The sequence below is a fragment of the Heterodontus francisci genome, chromosome 11, assembly GCF_036365525.1.
Source record: "Heterodontus francisci isolate sHetFra1 chromosome 11, sHetFra1.hap1, whole genome shotgun sequence".
Classification (NCBI taxonomy): Eukaryota; Metazoa; Chordata; class Chondrichthyes; order Heterodontiformes; family Heterodontidae; genus Heterodontus; species Heterodontus francisci.
In genome coordinates, this window is record NC_090381.1 from 55909009 (window position 1) to 55929998 (window position 20990).

Genomic DNA, 20990 nt, shown 5'->3' on the forward strand with positions numbered 1-20990 from the left:
ATTTTACTGCCCTTTGTGCTTTCTGCTGCAAGTATAAATACGCTATGTAAGCAAACTAGACCCTAAAAGCAGTAAATTCCTCGTTGGTTAGCCATTGGTAAGCCAATTGAAGCCTCACTCGAGCCCCTATCATTGGCATAGGCCAACAGTAACTGGATGAAACAATTTGTGCAGCCTGTAAGACTTTGCCAGCAATATCAGTCTTCAAACTGCTATCCACGAAGTATTGAGTTGCATTTTGTCAGGTTAGCAGCATCAATAAACAGGAGTCACCCATGTCTCTATTGTTTAGGTAAGTTCCCAGAAGAGTTGAAGCTCATTTGATCAGAAATACAGCTGTTTTGAACAAAAATGAATACCATTATTTTACCAAAGGTGACTACCTGAAATCATTAGTTGGCGAGAGCTAATTCATCAGTCCTAGGCACAGTCTTTTAGAACCGATCAAATGTTAATTCCACTTCCTAATGTAACCTTCCAGATTAGTAAGATATGGTTTGTGGATGATACAAGTCCTTTGTTGGCTACAGTCATGGGTTCAAGACCCACTCCAGAGACTTGAGCACATAATCCAGGTTGATACTTCAATACAGTACTGAGGAAGTGCTGCACCATTGGAGGTGTCGTCTTTCAGATCAGATGTTAAAACCCCATCTGTTTGAGGAACAGGGGACCTCTCCTGATAAATATTTATCATTAATCCAACATTGCTGAAAGAACGCATCATCTGCTCATGTATCTCATTCCTGTTTGAGAAACTGTAAATTGGCTGCTGCTGTTTCCTTACATCGCAACAGTAACTATCCTTCAATAAAGTACTGTATTGAATGTAATGTGCTTTGGAACATTATACAGTTGTGAAAGGTGCTGTAGTAAGTACAGATCCTTTCTTTACTGTGTGGCATATGAAACGAGGACAGCTAATTGTGTGTATGCCTTGCAAATTAAATATCTGGCCAAAATAACCAAAGCTATTGCCTCTTAACCAGAGCCCCTAGGATTGTAAAAGCAAATGTTGTGTTTGGAAATTGAGACCTTACGTTGTTTGATTCACTGAATCTACATATAACCTAAGACATTAATTGAAAGCCTTTAATTTTCAAGTTATGTTCATATGTTGATTATTCAGATTAGGGGATCAGTAGAATTCACTTCCCTTAAAAGTGCTGTGCATGCAGGTCACTGTCTTCAGTTGGATGGCTTATCACCTAACTGATGTGTTGGGTTCAAGCCCATTTTGTTGAACTCCAAGTTGTGCATCAGGCATATTTGGGTACTACCACCATCACAAAACAGGACAACAGCATAATTGTGCCTACTAAGGAAATGGAAGGCATACTACAATGTATTTTGTGGGACTGAAGAAAATCATTTTGTTTGAGTGTGTGATTTTTTTTTTCCATTACCCTTCTTGGGTGTTTGGAGAAATATATTTAAAGATCTAAAAAAAACAGGAGTGGGGTGCTTGTATCCAAAACAGTTATAATGGGAAACTTATCTCCAGAAAACATATTCACAGCTGTACCTCTGAAGGCTTCCCATGTCACAAGTAATTGGCTCTTACAAAGATCAGATGTGAGTGGAACTTTTTTGTGTTTAGTGCATGATTCATTTTTGAAAGAGGAAGACAACTTCATTAGTTTGGTTTACTTTTTAAGTATATGTATGTGGGATGTGACATGGAACTGTGTCAATGCTGAAAAGCTGCATTTTTTGAGTTTTATCCTCAAAAGCTAATTGTAATTCACAAATCAACTGTTCCATATACAAATTGACTTCATTTGGCTGGACCATTGAATATAAACTTTGTATATGTGTGTACACATGTAGTCAAGTAACTTCATGATCAAAAGTTAATGATTCACCAAGTATGTGTTCAGGGAACGCACTTTTCCCAGCTTTTCAGTATGACTAGTGAGGATTAGCTTTCCGGTTGTTGATAACTAAGTGGTAAATGAACATGAGTAGTAGGGAATAAAATAAAAACAGAAATTGCTGTTCTGGTGAAAGGTCACTGACCTGAAACATTAACTCTGCTTCTCTCTCCACAGATGCTGCCAGACCTGCTGAGTATTTCCAGCACTTTGTTTTTATGATCAGTAGGGAGGCTGAAATACTGAACTGATACCCTGTGTGATTTAAAAGATCCTTATGTGTCAAATATTTAATATTTCCTTTTGCTGTTTTGCATAGGAATCATTAGTAACGGTGACCGAGGAACATAATTGTTTACTTCAAGAGCTGAAGGCAATTCAGGAAGAACAACAGGCACTTCAAAAAGAAACTCTCAATATACGACTGAAGTTGGAACAGATAGACGGGCACATCGCAGAACACCAGTCAAAGATCAAATTCTGGCAAAGAGAAGTAAGGATGAACAAATAAATTTTTTCAGGATAGATAAACTCCCCTAATGGCTGAGTTTATTCAGTGAGTAGCTGAGCCATACAAACTTCGAAGGGACCAGGTTTCATTTATTGTCTATGCTAACTTTGCTCATTTCAGCTGGGGCTATTTAGTTTAGTTTAGTTTAGAGATACAGCACTGAAACAGGCCCTTCGGCCCACCGAGTCTGTGCCGACCATCAACCACCCATTTATACTAATCCCATATTCCTACCACATCCCCACCTGTCCCTATATATTTCCCTACCACCTACCTATACTAGGGGCAATTTGTAATGGCCAATTAACCTATCAACCTGCAAGTCTTTGGCGTGTGGGAGGAAACCGGAGCACCCGGAGGAAACCCACGCAGACACAGGGAGAACTTGCAAACTCCGCACAGGCAGTACCCAGAATCGAACCCGGGTCCCTGGAGCTGTGAGGCTGCGGTGCTAACCACTGCGCCACTGTGCCACTGGCAGGGTGTTTACAGGTGGTCTCTTCACCCTGGGTTAGGAAGACGGGGAAAGTGGCTAGAATTCCTGTTTTTTTGGTATCCAACCATTCTTGTATGTGGCAGGTGGAGTGGGAAATATTTGGTGAGTACAAGGTTGGGTTTGGTTCTAAAGCCACCTACAGTGAAGAGGCTGCCAACACTTAATGTCAAGGATCACACTTGAAAAAGGTCTAATTTGGTGAGATACCAACTTTTATTTAGTGAGATGCTGCCAACAAATTACACCCTAGCCTTCCCTCGTAAGGGTACTGTACTTAATTTGACAACTTTTAATTCTTGAGATAATCGAAGAGTAGTGCAACTAAAGGGCGAGAATATCTTTCTTCAAAGAAAGTTGTTCTGCTCAACAGACCTAACTGACTCTGCAGTGACATTGCCAGTTATGAAGTCAACTCTCCTAGTTCTAGTCTCTTGGAACAGATTTTATGATAATAACGATTCGAGTTCTTTTTGCCCTCAGTCTGGTTCAGTAAATATGAGTCGGATGAGTAGGTAAAATCAATTACTTTATTTGCGCAGTCACCAGCGGACTTGCTCTGATACAGCGGCACCGACTCCAACGGAGTCGGTCGAGTCCACCAGAGTAAGTGCCCCTCCCGAATACAGATACTACCGTATATACATTACGATTCGTGCTATACCTCTTTGTTTAACCAATCAGTGAGGTTAGCAGCACATTCCGTTCTTAGTACATACTTGTTATTGAGGTTAACAGTACAGGTTAGCAGCACATTAGCAGCCCATTCCGTTCTTAATATCATTGCACAATCTACCCTTGCCTAGTCTATTCTAAAGCCTATTTCCAATAAGGGCTGTGGTTAATTTGGGCGTGACTACACAGATACAGATGCTAATTTCTGCTGATCTAGTTCTTTATCCTATAAAAGCAAGCTTTTATTCCTAACTTGGCTAAATTTCCCATCAAGCATAGTGCCATGCCTTTCTGCTCCCTTCCACATTCCCCCCTCTTATCATTCTATGATAACCTTCTCTCTATCAGTACTCTGTCTCTCCACACTCAGTACTCTTCCTGCACCAGTCTCTACTGTCCTCTTCGTCGTAGTCCAGGTTGATTTTTCGTTGTAACTCCATTTCTTGCTGTAGCTCTGCATCGTCGGTGGTTTGTCCGTGACTGCGTACCATTAGGATTCTTGGGGCTCCTATTTGTTCCAGAGCTGCCTGCATTCGTCCCATGACGCATTTGAGAATGGCTATGCCTGCAAAGATGCAAGCGATCCAGGCGACCAAGTACATGGCCATGTTTATGATCCAATCTGTCCATCCCCCGAATTCCCACTTTTCCCAAGAGCCAGGGTCTTTCAGATCGTTTAGTTGGTCTCGAATACGATTCGTAAATTTAGTGATGTTCGCGGTTTGATCCCGGACTCCCATGATGCATTTCCCTTTTATTATTGCACATACCCCTCCTTTGCGGGCTAGTAGGTAGTCAAGGGCATACCGGCTTTGCATGGTAAACCATCTCAACTGGGACAATTCCTCCGTTATCACCTCAAGAGCTGCCAATGTTGCATTCCCCAGGATGGTAAGGCTACAGATCAAGTAATTACGGTTGTTAGCAGCTAAACCACCCCCTACGCCTCCTATCGTAACCATACTGAGAATCCCCCATCCTACCGAATGTCCTCGGGTTGGTCCCAAGATTGGGGGTCTCTTCCAGTTTTCGCAAAACTCTGCTGATGCCTCCCGGTACACCAACCTGTTGTGAGGGGTCCATTTTGAGGGGCAGGGTACCGTGGTGGGGACCAGGGTTCCGATGGCGACTTGTCTCGGGAAGGGAGGCGATAAGATGTTGGTGGCTGTACCATTAAAGAAGAAGAAATATCCTCTGTCCGTATATAAGCTGTGATCGCAGCCGGCATAGGTGTTCACCAGGGATCCTCCTGTGGCCCAATCCCTCCAATTCTCCGAGATCCACTGTGAGTCCGAGGTAATGGGGAATGAGTTGTCTTTGATGACCATGTGGGAGCTGTTCACCCGGCCGCAGAGTATTTGGAGGCCCGCAGCCAACGGAATACAGGTCGTGTTGTAGCAGGTGCATTGACCCGAGTCCCGAGTTACACTACATTGCCGTTTAGTACAGGTGGGGTACAGGCACGTTATGTTTTCTTTTACGTCCGCCACCATGCACCCATACCTTTTCCCGTGGAAGCAATTCTCATAGGACCGTGAGTCCGTATTGTTAGTAAACTTCCTGGGTAGATATTTGTGGTTGTCAATCATGCCATCATGTGAATGGGAGTTGTCCCGGGGAAGGCAGTTTGCCGGAGGGGCCGAATCGGAGTCATAAGGGATAGTGACCTGGTCTGGCATCAACGTGTCATGTTGGCAGTTAACCACTCTCTGTGTGCCCCCATAGCGGCGAGACTGAAAACAATTGTGCCACAGATAAAGGATCCGGATAACAGACAATTTGCCCTGGCCCATGCAGGCGTCGGTGAGTTCGGAGAAAGAGATTCATGGTTTTCGTTAGTGTGGTATTCTCCCTCTGGGTCAAGAGGGATGAGAGGGTATTTTCTGGTGGACTACGCTTCCTTCGGGGCCTATGCCTATCACTCCCTTGTCTTTCCTCAAGATTCCCTTCTGTTTCCCTAACTTCCCTCTCTGTCCGGCATGGTCTTGCCTTTGCTTGGGTTGCCCTTTTGCATACGAAATCAAATTTACACTTAGTCCGAAAACAAGGCAGTGTCCATACAAATTGTCCTTTCAATCGCTTAGATTGGTTGGGTCGTCTCAGCAGTCCATCGTTTTCGGCCAATCCCGTCACGTTCCATGAGCCGACTCCTTGTCTCCGTGGATGGGGGCAACGGAGGACGTCATCCTGGCACAGGTGGAAGATGTCTTGAGGCTGGTTGAGACGACAGGTTGCCAGCTTTTTCCCCTCGTTTCTCGTCCCTTCTGCCGAGAGGATTCCGATCATAACCATGCAGGGGACAATCAGGAAGGTCTTCATCTTGGCTCGTCGCCTTTTAATACCTGTAGGGAACAGTGCTGGGGATAGGAGTAGGTTAACAATCTTTCTTAATAATTTATTGGCTAACAATCTTACAGTGGTGCAGGTGGACCCAAGCACTCCTCCTTTCAATTTTAACTGCAGTGGGCGTGGTGAGTAGGACCTGAAAGGGCCCTTCCCATCGAGGCTCCAACCCTTTTCTTACCCAGTTTTTGATCATTACATAACTTCCAGGTTGTACTTTGGACGGCCCAGTCAGCAAGGATGGATTGTGGTGGGCCATCTTGACCTGTGAATGGAGTTCTTTTAGGGCCTTAGTCAGGGATAAGACGTAATTGGTCATCTCTTCTGTCATGTGGTGAAACTGGACCGATTTGGGAACGTTCTGGTTCCAGGGGGTTCGTAGGGGCTTTCCATAAATGACCTCTGCGGGAGAGAGTCGAGCTGGTCCTGCTGGCGTAACCCGCATCTGGAATAGGGCGATGGGGAGTAATTTAAGCCATGTTAGCCCAGTTTCTGCTTTTAGTTTCGCCAGCTTTGTTTTAAGAGTCTGATTGCTTCTTTCAACTAGTCCAGCGGCCTATGGCCTATATGCACAATGCAACTGTTGGCGTATTCCCAGCTGAAGGCAGAATTCCTTGTTGATCTGACCAATGAAGTGGGGTCCGTTATCAGAACTTAACTGAGCCGGTATCCCATATCTGGGAATGATTTCTCTCATTAAAACTAACTACAGTAGCGGCTTTGTTATCAGTGGTTGGATATGCCTCGATCCACTTACTAAACACATCAATAATAACTAACACATTTATAACACTGACATCTTTCCAACTCAATGTAATCCATCTGGAGCATTTCGAAGGGACCACTGGGCAGAGGGGTTTTTCCCCATTCACATGGGATTCCCTTGCCGGTATTATGCTGCAGGCAAATCAAACACCGATTACTTATGCTTTGAGCCAGCATCTGTATTTTGGGGTGCCACCAAGTGGCCAACAGCAAATCGCTGGTCCCTTGGGCTCCACAATGAGTTGCAAAGTGTACACATTCAATAACCCACAAGGCCAGCGCATCAGGCATGCAAGTCTGATTCGCTGGCGTGGTCCATAAACAAGATACAGAATCATACTTACAACCCAGTTTTTCCCACAATTGTTTATCAGCATCAGGAGCGTCCTCCTGTAACCTTATGACGTCTTGGATGGTTGACATTGGTTTTTCAGAGACAGACTTGCTTTTGTCGGAGCGTTTAGTCTGATTCATCATTTTTTTCACAACCACCTGTTGGGTCTGTGAGGCTCTTTTTGCCTCACTGCGCGCCTATTAAATACGTCGACAGGGGCCTTACCACTCGTGTGTGCAGTGCATTTTATCACGGAAATCTGTTTAGGTAGGAGAAGGGCTTGTAATAGGTCAGCAACTAGTTTCTGATGGGATATCTTTGTTCCTGCTGAGGTCAAGAATCCTCTATTCTTCCAGAGTTGTCCGAAATCATGGACGACCCCAAAGGCATATCTGGAATCGGTGTAAATATTTATTCGCCAGCCTTTCCCTAGTATGCAGCCTCGTATTAAGGCGAATAGTTCAGCTTGTTGGGCTGAGTAAGGGAGTTGGAAGGCTGCCGATTCCATAACAAGACCGTCCTGGTTAACAATCGCATATCCTGACAGTCGTTGGCCATCGAGACTGAGGCGCTTCCGTCGACGTACATAGTTGCGTCAGGTTCGTTCAATGGGGCATCAGTCAAATCTTCCCTTGCCGTGGTGTTTTCCTGAATCAGAGGTAGACAGTCATGACTGGGCGTTTCTTCGTTAACAGGGGGGCTGCTGAGGAAGCATGTAGGGTTTATAGTAGTACAATGTTTAAACCGTAATTTAGGATTGTTCAATAGGTATATCTCATATCTATTTTGCCGAGCAGTGGTGAGATGTTGAGTCTGTAACTGGCCTAGTAAGGCGGTGACAAAGTGGGAGCTGTACGCGGTGATGTCCTGTTGAAGGGCTATGTTGGCAGCAGACTGTAAGCTGTTGTATATAGCTGTCAAGATCTGGGTGCAGGCAGGGTGTCCCAGGGCCACCGGGTCAAGCTTGGAAGAGTAGTAAGCCACCGGTCTGTGCTTGTCCCCATGTTGCTGGGTCAATACTGCCGTTGAACAACCTTCCAGGATAGTGCAATACAGCTGAAACGGTCGGTCGTACAGGGGTCTTCCTAATGCCGGGGCTTGCAACAAGGCTTGTTTCAACCCTTGGAAGGCTTCCCATGCCTCTGTTGCGAGAGTGAACTCTCCCTCTTGGCTAGTATAAGGGGTCAGTAGTTCAGTGTAGACAGCGATATTAGGTATCCACTGTCTACAGTAATTTACCATCCCCGACCATTGTCGAACGTCCTTAGCGGTGGTAGGAACGGGGAATTGGCAGGTTCAATTCGACTGGTTTCCAGGCTCCTTTCTCTAGCCGAGAGGAGGATTCCCAGAAACTTGACCTTTGTCTGGGCTATTAAGACCTTAAACAAAAACAAGAAATGCTGGATTCACTCAGCAGGTCTGGCAGCATCTGTGGAAAGAGAGGCAGAGTTAACGTTTCGGGTCAGTGACCCTTCTTCGGAACTGACAAATATTAGAAAAGTCACAGATTATAAACAAGTGAGGTGGGGGTTGGGCAAGAGATAACAAAGGAGAAGGTGCAGATTGGACCAGGCCACATAGCTGACCAGAAGGTCACGGAGCAAAGGCAAACAATATGTTAATGGTGTGTTGAAAGACAAAGCATTAGTACAGATTACTGAATCTGTAATCTGTACTAATGCTTTGTCTTTCAACACACCATTAACATATTGTTTGCCTTTGCTCCGTGACCTTTTGGTCAGCTATGTGGCCTGGTCCAATCTGCACCTTCTCCTTTGTTATCTCTTGCCCAACCCCCACCTCACTTGTTTATAATCTGTGACTTTTCTAATATTTGTCAGTTCCGAAGAAGGGTCACTGACCCGAAACGTTAACTCTGCTTCTCTTTCCACAGATGCTGCCAGACCTGCTGAGTGAATCCAGCATTTCTTGTTTTTGTTTCAGATTTCCAGCATCCGCAGTATTTTGCTTCTATTAAGACCTTAGCCTGTGATACCACATAGCCCAGTGAAGACAGGTGGTTCAACAGCTGTATTGCATCATTCCTGTTACTGGGTCGTCTACATATTGTACAAGGGTAGAACCATTTTCTAGGGTCAAGGTTTGGAGTTGGGTCTGTAAACATCTGGAGAATAGCGTTGGTGAATTGACAAAACCTTGTGGTAATCGGCTCCATGTATATTGTTGTCCATTGTAGGTGAAGGCAAATAGATACTGGCTTTCTGGTGCCAGCAGAAGGACGAGGAAGGCGTGTTGCAGGTCAATTATAGCAAAGATCTGGGCTTGGGCTGGAATTTGAGCAAGTATATGAGCCAGATTTGGCGCCAGGGCATGTAGCGGCTGCACTATCGCATTGACCGAACGTTGGTCTTGTACCAGTCGGTATTGATCAACCTTCCCTGGTTTGGGCACCGCGAGTATTGGCGTGTTGCACCTGGACTGACACGGAACCAAGATACCCTGTTGCAATAATCCATGAATTTGTTTATCTATAGAGGGTATTGCTTGAGGTTTCAAGGGGTATTGCCGAATCGAGGGTAACACCGCTTGGTCCTTGATTAACACCTTGATAGGGCCCACGTTCGCATATCCAACTTGAGCGGGGTGATCCGCCCAGACCTGAGGATTTACGTACTCCAATACGTCGCGTCCAATGTGGTGCCTAAGTCTGGTCAGGACTGTCTCCGGGGATGCGGAGTAACATATGGAGATTCCATCTGGCAGTATCTGGGTCGTGAATTTGTTGGGGTCTGAATTATTTACTGCTTTCCTCACCATTGGTCCCAGGTCCTTGGCGTGGTATGGACTGTTGACCTGGCGCGTTATGTGAGGGGCGACGGAGGCGGGTTGTTGCCATAAGTGTTGTAGTACTTCGACAAAGTCGGCTGTACCTTCTAGTCCTTTAACAGCTGCTATGATTGTAACTAGCCATTCGGTCCCTATTTGTGGGTGATATTTATTTTCTAATTCTTGATTCCGCCCGGTCTTATCGTAGGCCAAAGTAACGTGGTATAATGAGTGTTCCATATCTAATGTCCACCACTGGGGTACGGTGGAGACATAACACTGTTGTTTCGGCCTCCATGACTGTACCGTCACCCCTTCATCGCCAGATTCCAGGCGTAACTGAAACACGCACAATAAGTCTAGCCAGTAGGTTGCAGTCTAACCCAGTTGTTATGATGAATTGGTGATCTATTGATTCGTTTTCGTATGTTACCCTCACTGGTTTTGACATGGGGTATCGGCGTATCTGTCCCTGGAATCCGGATAAATTCTGAGTGGTGTCTGATAGTGGTAACTGGAGTTCTGATTGCACCGAAGACATGGCTGCTCCAGTGTCGATCATAAAGGGGTAGTACCGGCCTCCTATCTGCAAGGATATGATGGGCTCTTTGTCTGACTGGAGACTCTGGATGACCAAGTTAGCTAGTCAGTATTGAGGTGGGATGGGGTTAGTCTGGGAGAAGTCTGCATATCTTGGTTGCCCTCCTCTTTGTGAGTATCCCTCTCTCGGGGTCGGGTGTCCTCCTCTTTCCACTTGTCCACTCAATCCAATGGTTCATCTGGCCACAACAAAAGCAAGGCCGATTTCCTCTATTCCCTTGTCCTCTTGCTACCCCTCCTCCTCTTTTTCCTGACCATTGTCTCTGAAAGGGGGGTGGTAGGATCAGGACTGGCGGCGCATAGGGTGGGCCATAAAGTGGAGCAGTAGGCCCGTTTGGATGGTTCCGATGTCTTGCTCCATCCTGATCAACCCATCCGAGATCGCTCTATGGTGGCTCCATCTGGTACCCAATAGCCTCTATTTGTTTGAGGTCTTGGATCGTCTTTCTTCATTACATATTCGGTGTTAATTTTTGTCAACGGACCTTCTCCCTGGCTCCTCCCCTCCTTCCAATAATACTTCACTGCCCGCGCCATTTGTGATGGATCATTTTCTGTCCAGTTCATGTTGTTACACTTGATTGCAGTGGCTACCGGGCCTGGCAAGCAATGCATCAACATGGCACAATACTGAGGTGAGTTCTGGCCATTCTGATATGTTGCGTCCCCCAGTTGTCCGCGGTAAATCTCATTGAACCGTTCCAGAAACTCCTCTGGCTCCTCAGTCTTTTTGGGCTTGGTGTCCAGTATGGCTGATATGTTTATGGGCTTCCGGAATGTGGTACTTAAGGCATCTAAAATTAGATTCTGTCTATCCGCATCTTGGGCATGGGCCGCCTGGAGTGCCGCATGATCCGGGAAATTTAAATGGTTAAGATGTCGTCTGTATTCTGTCGGAGTCAGAACTTGCTGCACCAAAGCCCAGAGGTCTCGGGAGTCTGCCTGATAAACTGAGACAGTTGTCCTCAGAAAGTACACAAAGGCGGCGGGGAGTTTCTTTCGATCTGGGATCGCAGCTAAGATGGCCATCATCTCGTTGGGTTTCCATGGGAAGTACACGTCTATCGTGGGCTGTGCGGCGGCCGTGGCGGCGTCGGGATTGGGCATTTTCCTTACAGGTAATTGTCTTGGTGTCTCCGCGATTGGGGCTGGAGGAGGGGGAGGTAGGAGAGGGGGTTCCTCATCGGTACTATCAGATTCATTGGATTCAGATATGAGAAGTTCCGGATCACTATCGCTCTCTTTTTCTATAGGTAGCTGAAACTTCCGTCCTGGTTTGTTTTGTCTGGGAGACCGAGGCCTCTGGTGTAGTTGTTTCTTAATGTCTTTTTGGGCTTGCTGTTTTGTGTTTGACCTGGTTCTCCAACCGACTGGGCTTGTATAACGGGATTTCCACATCCGAGCGGAAGGTGGAGGAGGTGGTGGTGACGGTGTAGTAGTCGAATTGTTTGTTGAAATAATTGGTGTAGGGGTCGATCGTCGTTGGGCGGGTGGACTATTTGTCGGAGGGATAGGTAAGGACGGTTGTCCCGGAGAAGGTAAGGTGACTGGGGTGGCGGCTAATGTGGCGGGTGACGTCCCAATGGTTTGTGTCTGGGGAAGGGCGACCGGGTATAAATTGCGATACTGGGGGGGCGAAAATTGAAGGGGGGGGGTGTCGGGGTTGGTGGTGGTGCCGTAGGCATCCTACAAGGCATAGTCCAATTTTCTAAATCGTCGTCTACCTCTGTCAACACAAGGCCAACCATTGAACTAGGTAGTCCACTTTTATCAACTGTTTCTGTTTCTTTTTGTCTCCTCTTTCTATATGCGCACTCTTTTTTCAGAATTTCTGGAGTTTTTTGGTTTCCTCCTTAACTAATTGGTATTCCTAATTTGAGGGCGTTCTCTTGCCAACTTGATAGGAGGGTTCTATCTCTTTCCTCCTGACAATATTGTCTCCATAATCCAATTAATTCTTTGGCCCTATTTCCTTTATTTTGTTTCCAGATTTTTTCTTGGATTTTTTTTAGCTGCTTCCAAGTCTCTTGTCCCCACTAAGGGCCATTGGTCTCCTAATTTCTTATTTAAGGCTGCCGATAGTTGTCTGAAGTCTTTCCCTTTATCCGGATACTTATCACACAGTACTTGTAATGGACAGGATGGATCATTTGTATTGTCTAAACAATTTCCCATTATCACAACTATTCTTGAACTGCGTTGTTCGCCCCTACAGTCCAAGAGTTAAAGTTACTTACAATCTACTTACAAATTATCACAAACTAGTTACTTACAAACTATCTTATCTTGCCCAACCTCAGTTCCCTCAGCCGCACACTAAACGATTGAACCTGACCTCAAAAAAATAAAACTTTAACCTCAGGGCCGGGGCCCCGACCTCAGTTTCCTCAGCTGTATACTAAACGACCTACTTTAACATCAGTTTCCTCAGCCGTATACTAAACGACCTACTTTAACATCAGTTTCCTCAGCCGTATACTAAACGACCTACTTTAACAGTGACCCTCAGTCGTACCTACATCGACTGATCCTTATCTTTTCTAATCCGCCAGACTGATCATTGATCTCGTCCAGACGATCTGACCTGACCATAAGCGAGTGATCAAACTTTTATCGGACTACGAGACAGAGGAAAACCGACATGGTCATGTATCAACTACTCACGTCGGGGGCCCATTTCCTTTCTCTCCGTCCAAGACTAGTCTGATTCTGATTTCGCGGATGATCGGCAGTCGTCTGTTGAGATCCCACTTCTGACACCAAATGACGATTCGAGTTCTTTTTGCCCTCAGTCTGGTTCAGTAAATATACCGAGTCGGATGAGTAGGTAAAATCAATTACTTTATTTGCGCAGGCGCCGGCGGACTTACTCTGATACAGCGGCACCGACTCCAACGGAGTCGGTCGAGTCCACCAGAGTAAGTGCCCCCTCCCGAATACAGATACTACCGTATATACATTACAATTCGTGCTATACCTCTTTGGTTAAACAATCATTGAGGTTAGCAGCACATTCCGTTCTTAGTACATACTTGTTATTGAGGTTAACAGTACAGGTTAGCAGCACATTAGCAGCCCATTCCGTTCTTAATATCGTTGCACAATCTACCCTTTCCTAGTCTATTCTAAAGCCTATTTCCAATAAGGGCTGCGGTTAACTCGGGCGTGACTACACCGATACAGATGCTAATTTCTGCTGATCTAGTTCTTTATCCTATAAAAGCAAGCTTTTATTCCTAACTTGGCTAAATTTCCCATCAAGCATAGTGCCATGCCTTTCTGCTCACTTTCACAATACCAAACATATTTTCTCCCTACTGCTTATTTTAAACTGGTCAGGATTTTTACTACAATGAAATAACTGACAATGAATCATTTGACTTTTTTGGAATTGGAACAAGTATAGAAGTGAATGTAAACTAAAATATTTTATTATATTTTAAGACTTTTTGTAATTTAATCCTAGGTATCAAAACTTTCATTACATCCTACTGACAAACCAGCAGATGATCTTCCAAAATTAAGTGAGGAAGATCTTATGGGAATCAAAAATCCAGATGTGATAAATAATCAGATTGCACTATTAGAGGCTAAGTGTCTGGAAATGAAGCCAAACTTGGGTTCTATTACAGAATATAAAAAGAAGGTAAGTTTTAGAATACTTGGTTGCATTGCAGCGATTACTTCATCAGTTAGATTTGAACTCTCCTTGTATGAGACCTAAGCTTGCCATATACAATGTGGTATTTATCTGCAGGAAGAACTATACCTACGGCGTGTGGCAGAGCTGGATGAAATTACTAATGAACGGGATAAATTCAGACGTGCCTTTGAAGACTTGAGGAAACAACGTCTTAATGAATTCATGGCTGGCTTTAATATGATCACCAATAAGTTGAAGGAGAATTACCAAATGCTTACACTGGGTGGAGATGCTGAGCTGGAGTTGGTGGACAGTCTGGATCCCTTCTCTGAAGGAATTATGTTCAGGTAGGGAAACTGACTTATTTATTTTATTTATTTATTTAGAGATACAGCACTGAAATAGGCCCTTCGGCCCACCTTCAGTGTCAGGCAGAGAGAAAAATTTAGTTATTGACATTTTAAAACAAGCTGCTGACTATAAAAGTAAAATGCTAGTGAGTTGAGGAAATATCTCAAAGGTGGAAAATGGTATTTGTCACAGGATGTTGCACCCGTGAGTTTCAAAGCTAACCAACTGTTAGTGTTCTTTTGCCATTTCCCACACACCAGCCCCATGACTTTGGCAATTTTAGCCACATCAAATCACTTGCTTTATTGGAACCAGACTTTCATAGAATAAAAATGACTACAAGTGCGAACTAAAGCTGAATAGGTTTAGATTTGAAAAAAATGCTTATTATATTGCAGATTCAATTATTTTTTAATGACTATTATTGAAAACTAACTTTCTAGTGTACGTCCACCAAAGAAAAGCTGGAAAAAAATTTTCAATATTTCCGGTGGGGAGAAGACACTTAGCTCTCTGGCTCTGGTTTTTGCACTTCACCATTACAAACCTACTCCTTTGTACTTTATGGATGAGATTGATGCAGCACTGGATTTCAGAAATGTTTCAATTGTTGCTCATTATATCTATGTAAGTATATAGTGGAGGTGGGTATTTGTGTAAAAGAATAAACCTGAAAAATGCATACCATAAGAACGGTGGAAAAACAGCAAACATTATTAATAACCTGCAAGAATTAATAGTTTAAAAATTCAACAGCTTATGTGAGCATTCATACTAAACCCAGTTTACTATATAATTGTAAATCAATTTTGTATTTGAGGTTGCTTAGAAGAACTCTGAACTTCTGTGACTGTCCAAAAAAATAGAAAAGTAACAGTGTTGTCAGTGCTAGTTTTTATAATGTAGCATTTTTAAATCATCCTCCATATAATAATGAACCTAGTTGGGAAAGGAAAAAGAATGACCAAGTTTGAATTTATATAGTGCTTTTCACAATATCCCAAAATGCTTTAAACCAATGAGAACTTTTTTTGTGTGTTATAATGTAGAAAATGCAGCTACCAATTTTGCACACAGCAAGGTTCCACAAACAGCAATGAAATAAGTGACCAGGTTGTCTGTTTAAGGGCTTGATTAAGTGGTAAATGTTGGGGAAGACACTGAGGAGAATTCCCTTGTTCGTTGAATGGTGCAACAGAATCTTATGTCCACATTAAGGCAGACGGGGCTGATGTAGGATGTTTTGGGGGGTGGGAGGTGCAGCAGATGTAGGACATGGAAGAGGTTACAAGTTATGAATCTGTAGTATTCCTTCTCTTGCCTTAGTAGATAATTGAGGGCCATAGGAAGCTGTAAAAGAGTACTGATAGTTTAGCAATCCATCTATATCCATGCCAACATCAGACAGAACTGCATTGACCACTGCAGCTGTCTTCCCAGATCAACCATTGACGCACTAGCTGTGTATAAACATAGGAATAGGAGTAGGCCATTCAATCCGTCGAGCCTGCTCCACCATTCAATTAGATTATGGCTGATCTACCTCAAAGCCACTTTCCCACGCTTGCATATAATAGAAATGATAATGTGCCAACTAAAGCTGAATAGGTTTGGATTTAAGAAAAAAATGCTTATTATATTGCATATATTATATATAATGTATTATATCATATATCCGCTATCTCCATATCCCTTGATGTTATTAGTCTCGAGCAATGTATCAATTTCTGTCTTGAATATGCTCAATGATTGAGCTTCCACAGCTTTCTGGGGTAGATAATTCCTAAGATTCACCTCCCTCTGAGTGAAGAAATTCCTTCTCCTCTCAGTCTTAAATGGCCTATCCCTCATTCTGAGATTATGTCCCCTGGCTCTAGACTCACCAACCAGGGGAAATGTCATATCTACATACAGGTCCAGTTTCCTCAATCTCTCAAGACAATTCCGCCAACCCAGGGATTAGTCTGGTGCACTCCCTCTATGGCAAGTATATGCTTCCTTAGATAAGGAGACCAAAACTGCACACAATACTCCAGGTGCCATCTCACCAAGGCTCTTACACTTGCAGCTAGGCATCTTTATTTCTGTATTCAAAACCCCTTGCAATGAAGGCCAACATACCATTTGCCTTCCTTATTGCTTGCTGCACCTACATGCTAGCTTTTAATGACTCATGAACAAAGACATCCAGGTCCCTTTGGACACCAACACTTCCCCAACCCTCTCCATTTAAAAAAAAATTCTGTCTGGTTTTTTTTCTACCAAATTGGATAACTTCACAAGTATTCACATTATATTTCACCTGCCATGTTTTTGCCTTTTCACTTAGTCTGTCCAAGTCCAGTTGAAGCCTCCTTGCATCTTCCTCACAACTAACTTTCCCACCTAGTTTTGTGTCATCGGCAAATTTGGAAATATGACAATTGGTTCCCACAACCAAATCATTTATGTAGATTGTGAAAGGCTGTGGCCCTAGCACTGATCCTTGCAGTACCCCACTAAAGAGTACCCAAATTGTAAAATAAAGCCATTAGGCGGCACAGTGGTTAGCACCGCAGCCTCACAGCTCCAGGGACCCAGGTTCAATTCTGGGTACTGCCTGTGCGGAGTTTGCAAGTTCTCCCTGTGACCGCGTGGATTTTCGCCGGGTGCTCCGGTTTTCTCCCACCACCAAAGACTTGCAGGTGATAGGTAAATTGGCCATTGTAAATTGCCCCTAGTGTAGGTAGGTGGTGGGGAATATGGGATTACTGCAGGATTAGTATAAATGGGTGGTTCTTGGTCGGCACAGACTCAGTGGGCCGAAGGGCCTGTTTCAGTTTTGTATCTCTAAATAAATAAAAATATTGAAGATCAAGCTTTAAAAGACCTTAACAGAAATCAGAAAGTATGCAATGCATAATAATTGAAATCTCAGTGAAGAGGTTGTAATGTGAGCTGTTTACAGCACCGTATGCAGACATAATTGGGTGGAACTCAAATTGTTGCATTAGGGAACTGGTGAGAAAGCTTCTCCTCCACCCTGTTCTATATAAATTCAGCCAGATTAATGAGATCAATTTTCTGCCTGTTGCATGTGCCTTCTAAAGTGGGTTCAAGGAGCCATGGTTCCAGCACCATGGTCAACAGAGTTACATCCAGGGGCTGGCAACATGTCCATATACAGACACCAGTTTCTGTGGTACAAGTTTTGGAGATCCATGATAACTTTAAATGTCTTGCCAGCCTCATAAGAGGGCACTAGTGGTGGTGGTTTCTGTCCAGTCGGCTGAGGTTCCCAATGCCACTTCCCATTCAACTGCACATCTCGCTGTCTTCCTTCCTTGCCCTTCCAGACAAGCCTGTGCGAACCGATGTAGCCTGATCCGGAGGTACAGCCGATGTATGTGCCACCAATGCTTCGGACAATATGCCAAAGACATCGGCTTCGTCTCCAGCCCAAGGATTGGGGCCGAGCACAACTCGTGTCAATGCGCGCTGCCCCCAGGCACAGGAGGGGGGCTGGGGTGGGGGGGGGGAGTGGAGAAGGCTAAGAGTGTAGGGGGGACAGCATCAGCAAGCACCACCTGACATCTACCGTCACCTCAAGCTTCCTTCTCATATGTAAGTGAGGGAATGGGATTATCCTTAAAACATACCATCCAATACACATTGAAGATTATTTTTTTTCTACACAGTTCATACAGACTTTATTCTTGAGGTATCCATTATTTTTGCAGTCGGCTCTACAGAAAAAAGAATACATTGAGCGCATTCCAGCCGCAGAGCTGCGTCTTGGTGTGGCCACTGTATAATTCAACAACTTTTAACTACTGATTTGGTTAAATTGTCGGTACTGTGGAAACATAGCTGAATTTTTCAATCGCTGAAGAGACTAAAGTGCTGCAGTGAAGTGCATTTAGTGGCCTACAATGTTTAGAACATCAGTGTTTAAAAAGATTGTGATCAAAAAATTGAATCTCTTAAGCAACACAAAGCAAGAATACATTCTCTAATGTATTTAAAGTGGCTGACTGTACGTTTTCTTGGAGTTGAGTAGTGAATAATTTTGCATAATGCAAAATAAATCATTAAAGCCTTTTTATTCTATATGAAGCAAGTGCATTGTGTTGCTGAAGGTTTTGTGATCTGTAGTTAAATTCTTGCATATTCTTGTGGCGCAGTGGTTAGCACCGCAGCCTCACAGCTCCAGCGACCCGGGTTCAATTCTGGGTACTGCCTGTGTGGAGTTTGCAAGTTCTCCCTGTGTCTGTGTGGGTTTCCTCCGGGTGCTCCGGTTTCCTCCCACATGCCAAAGACTTGCAGGGTGATAGGTTAATTGCCCCTGGTATAGGTAGGTGGTAGGGAAATATGGGGACAGGTGGGGATGTGGTAGGAATATGGAATTAGGGTCGGATTAGTATAAATGGGTGGTTGATGGTCGGCACAGACTCGGTGGGCCGAAGGGCCTGTTTCAGTGCTGTATCACTAAACTAAAACTATATTATTTTACATGACCTATGAATAAGTGAAAGTCTTAATTTTCCACTTTCACACCTGACGACAAGTTAAGGTTGACCAATTTTTCCCTGTTGCGATTCAGCATGGCATCAGGTTGGCTATATGCTTTATTTACAAATTAATTGCCCCCATGTCTGTGGCTGAGTCAGTAATTTTGTCGTGTCCATAGTGCAACATGTTGGTGCCTATCCCTGGTTACATCGGCCACAATTTAGTTCAAGTTGTCAATATTGCTCAGTTACACGTTATGGAAAATGGAAGAATCCATATGGGTGTGGTGGAATGCTGTTCTGAGTTCTCCACTGGCAGAATGTTGAGTAGAAGGAATTTAAAATCTCTCTTGTCTGTGTGCTGTGTTTAATGGGAGCATTGGTTCCAAATAGGGGGAAGAGTGTCTTGTTTTTACACACCGATACCTCTCACTGATCGCGATTCACTGCAACTGAATTGGAATTTGCTTGGTAGTTTGCATTATTTCAGGTTATTGGCTAGTCACCGTAGCTCATTGATGAAACCTGGAGTGGTAGACTGATGCAGATAGAGCTGTAAGTTAATGCACTAATTGGTCCTAGCTTGACCAGCAGTGTGAAATTTGCTCTCTCGTGATAGGCTACACATTTAAAGCAGGTTAAATGCTGGTGCAATTGTCCTGTACACAATTGGCAGTGCCTTTGTCAGCCTGTACCTAAGTTCTCTGTGGTTGGGTATCCCTAAATAGAGAATGCATACAAGGCAAACAGATTACTTGCACGAATCTCAGTTGTTTGGTTTCCATGCTCATCAGACCAAAAATAGATGCATTTTGTGCGCTCTCAATTTGGTGTTTATAGTCTTTCAGCAAATGTCTGCCTTGACTGAGTTTACTGTTTCTTTCCTTAGGAACAGACAAAGAATGCTCAGTTCATCATCATTTCTTTGAGGAACAATATGTTTGAAATTGCTGATAGGTTGGTTGGAATCTACAAGACCCATAATACGACAAAGAGTGTTGCGACCAACCCTAAAGTCATTAGTCTTCAAGCGCTTCCTCAAGTAATCAGTACAGCTTGAGTCCAGTTGATAAAACAGCATCAACTTTTTTAATACTGATTTTTTTTTCCTTTTTAAAAGAAATTTTTTTTAAGTTTCTACACCCTTTGCTAATGTGCTATCTTTGTGGAGTTCATTCCAGCATAAAGTGGTAGTGTAAATCCTGTACCATGAGCATGAAATTTAGTTTTTGACCTTGCGATTTTACTCATGTATAACTCAAATGCTAATCTTTAATTTTTTAAAATTCATTTCTGGGATGTGGGTATCACTGCTAGGCCCGCATTTATTGCCCGTCCCCAATCACCCTTGAGAAGATGGTGGTGGTGAGCTGCAAATTGTTCTATTGTATATATTTGGTATTCTTTGCGTGCAGAATAAATACTTTTTTAATGTACTGTAGATAACGGAATACTTTTTATATTAAAAATCTGTGTCAAAGCATTACACTGCATGGCTGTCAATTTATTTTTTTGAAAAAGTAAAGTTATCCACTTTATTAAATGATGAGGGATTGGGAAGTGTTGATGTCCAGAGGGACCTGGGTGTCCTTGTTCATGAGTCACTGAAAGGTAACATGCAAGCGCAGCAAACAATTGGGAAGGCAAATGGTATGTTGGCCTTTTATTGCAAGAAGATTTGAGTACAGGCATAAAGATGTCTTGCTGCAATTGTATAGAGCCTTGATGAGACTGCACCTGGGTGTTGTGTACAGTTTTGGTCTCCTTACCTAAGGAAGGATATACTTGCCATTAAGGGAGTGCAATGAAGATTTACCAGATGGATTCCTGGGATGGCGGAATTGTCCTCTGAGGAGAGATTGAGAAGGCTATGCCTTCTGCTTCTGGAATCCTTTTTCAGTTTTAAAAATATACATTCTCCGTTTTAACGGAAAGTGGAAACCCTCGTAACACCTCTGCCCTTGGAGAAATGAAACACCATTTTTGAATGCATTTCATTACAATGTATAAAAGAGAAGTTGAAAACATTTTAAAACACATTCTCACTCATCCCCCATTCACACTTGTAGTTAATACAATTTTGCTTTGTACCATCTCTGCAGTCATATAACTCAGTCAAATTCA

General features: G+C 43.7%; 1 protein-coding gene across 5 annotated transcripts in view; it reads left to right on the top strand.

Moving 5' to 3' along the window:
• The window catches only part of smc4 (structural maintenance of chromosomes 4), an 85645-nt gene extending 65299 nt beyond the window's left edge, over positions 1-20346 (top strand). For 4 of the 5 annotated variants that reach the window (XM_068042167.1, XM_068042165.1, XM_068042166.1 and 1 more), the window contains exons 20-24: positions 2194-2367; positions 13849-14028; positions 14140-14372; positions 14820-15003; positions 19756-20346. In XM_068042167.1, the coding sequence (XP_067898268.1) occupies positions 2194-2367; positions 13849-14028; positions 14140-14372; positions 14820-15003; positions 19756-19926 (942 nt within the window). In that variant the 3' untranslated portion in view covers positions 19927-20346. Of the gene's footprint in view, positions 1-2193; positions 2368-12934; positions 13174-13848; positions 14029-14139; positions 14373-14819; positions 15004-19755 lie in introns of those variants that run through there. The other variant, XM_068042170.1, reaches the window with a different exon arrangement.
• Positions 20347-20990: the final 644 nt, after the last annotated feature.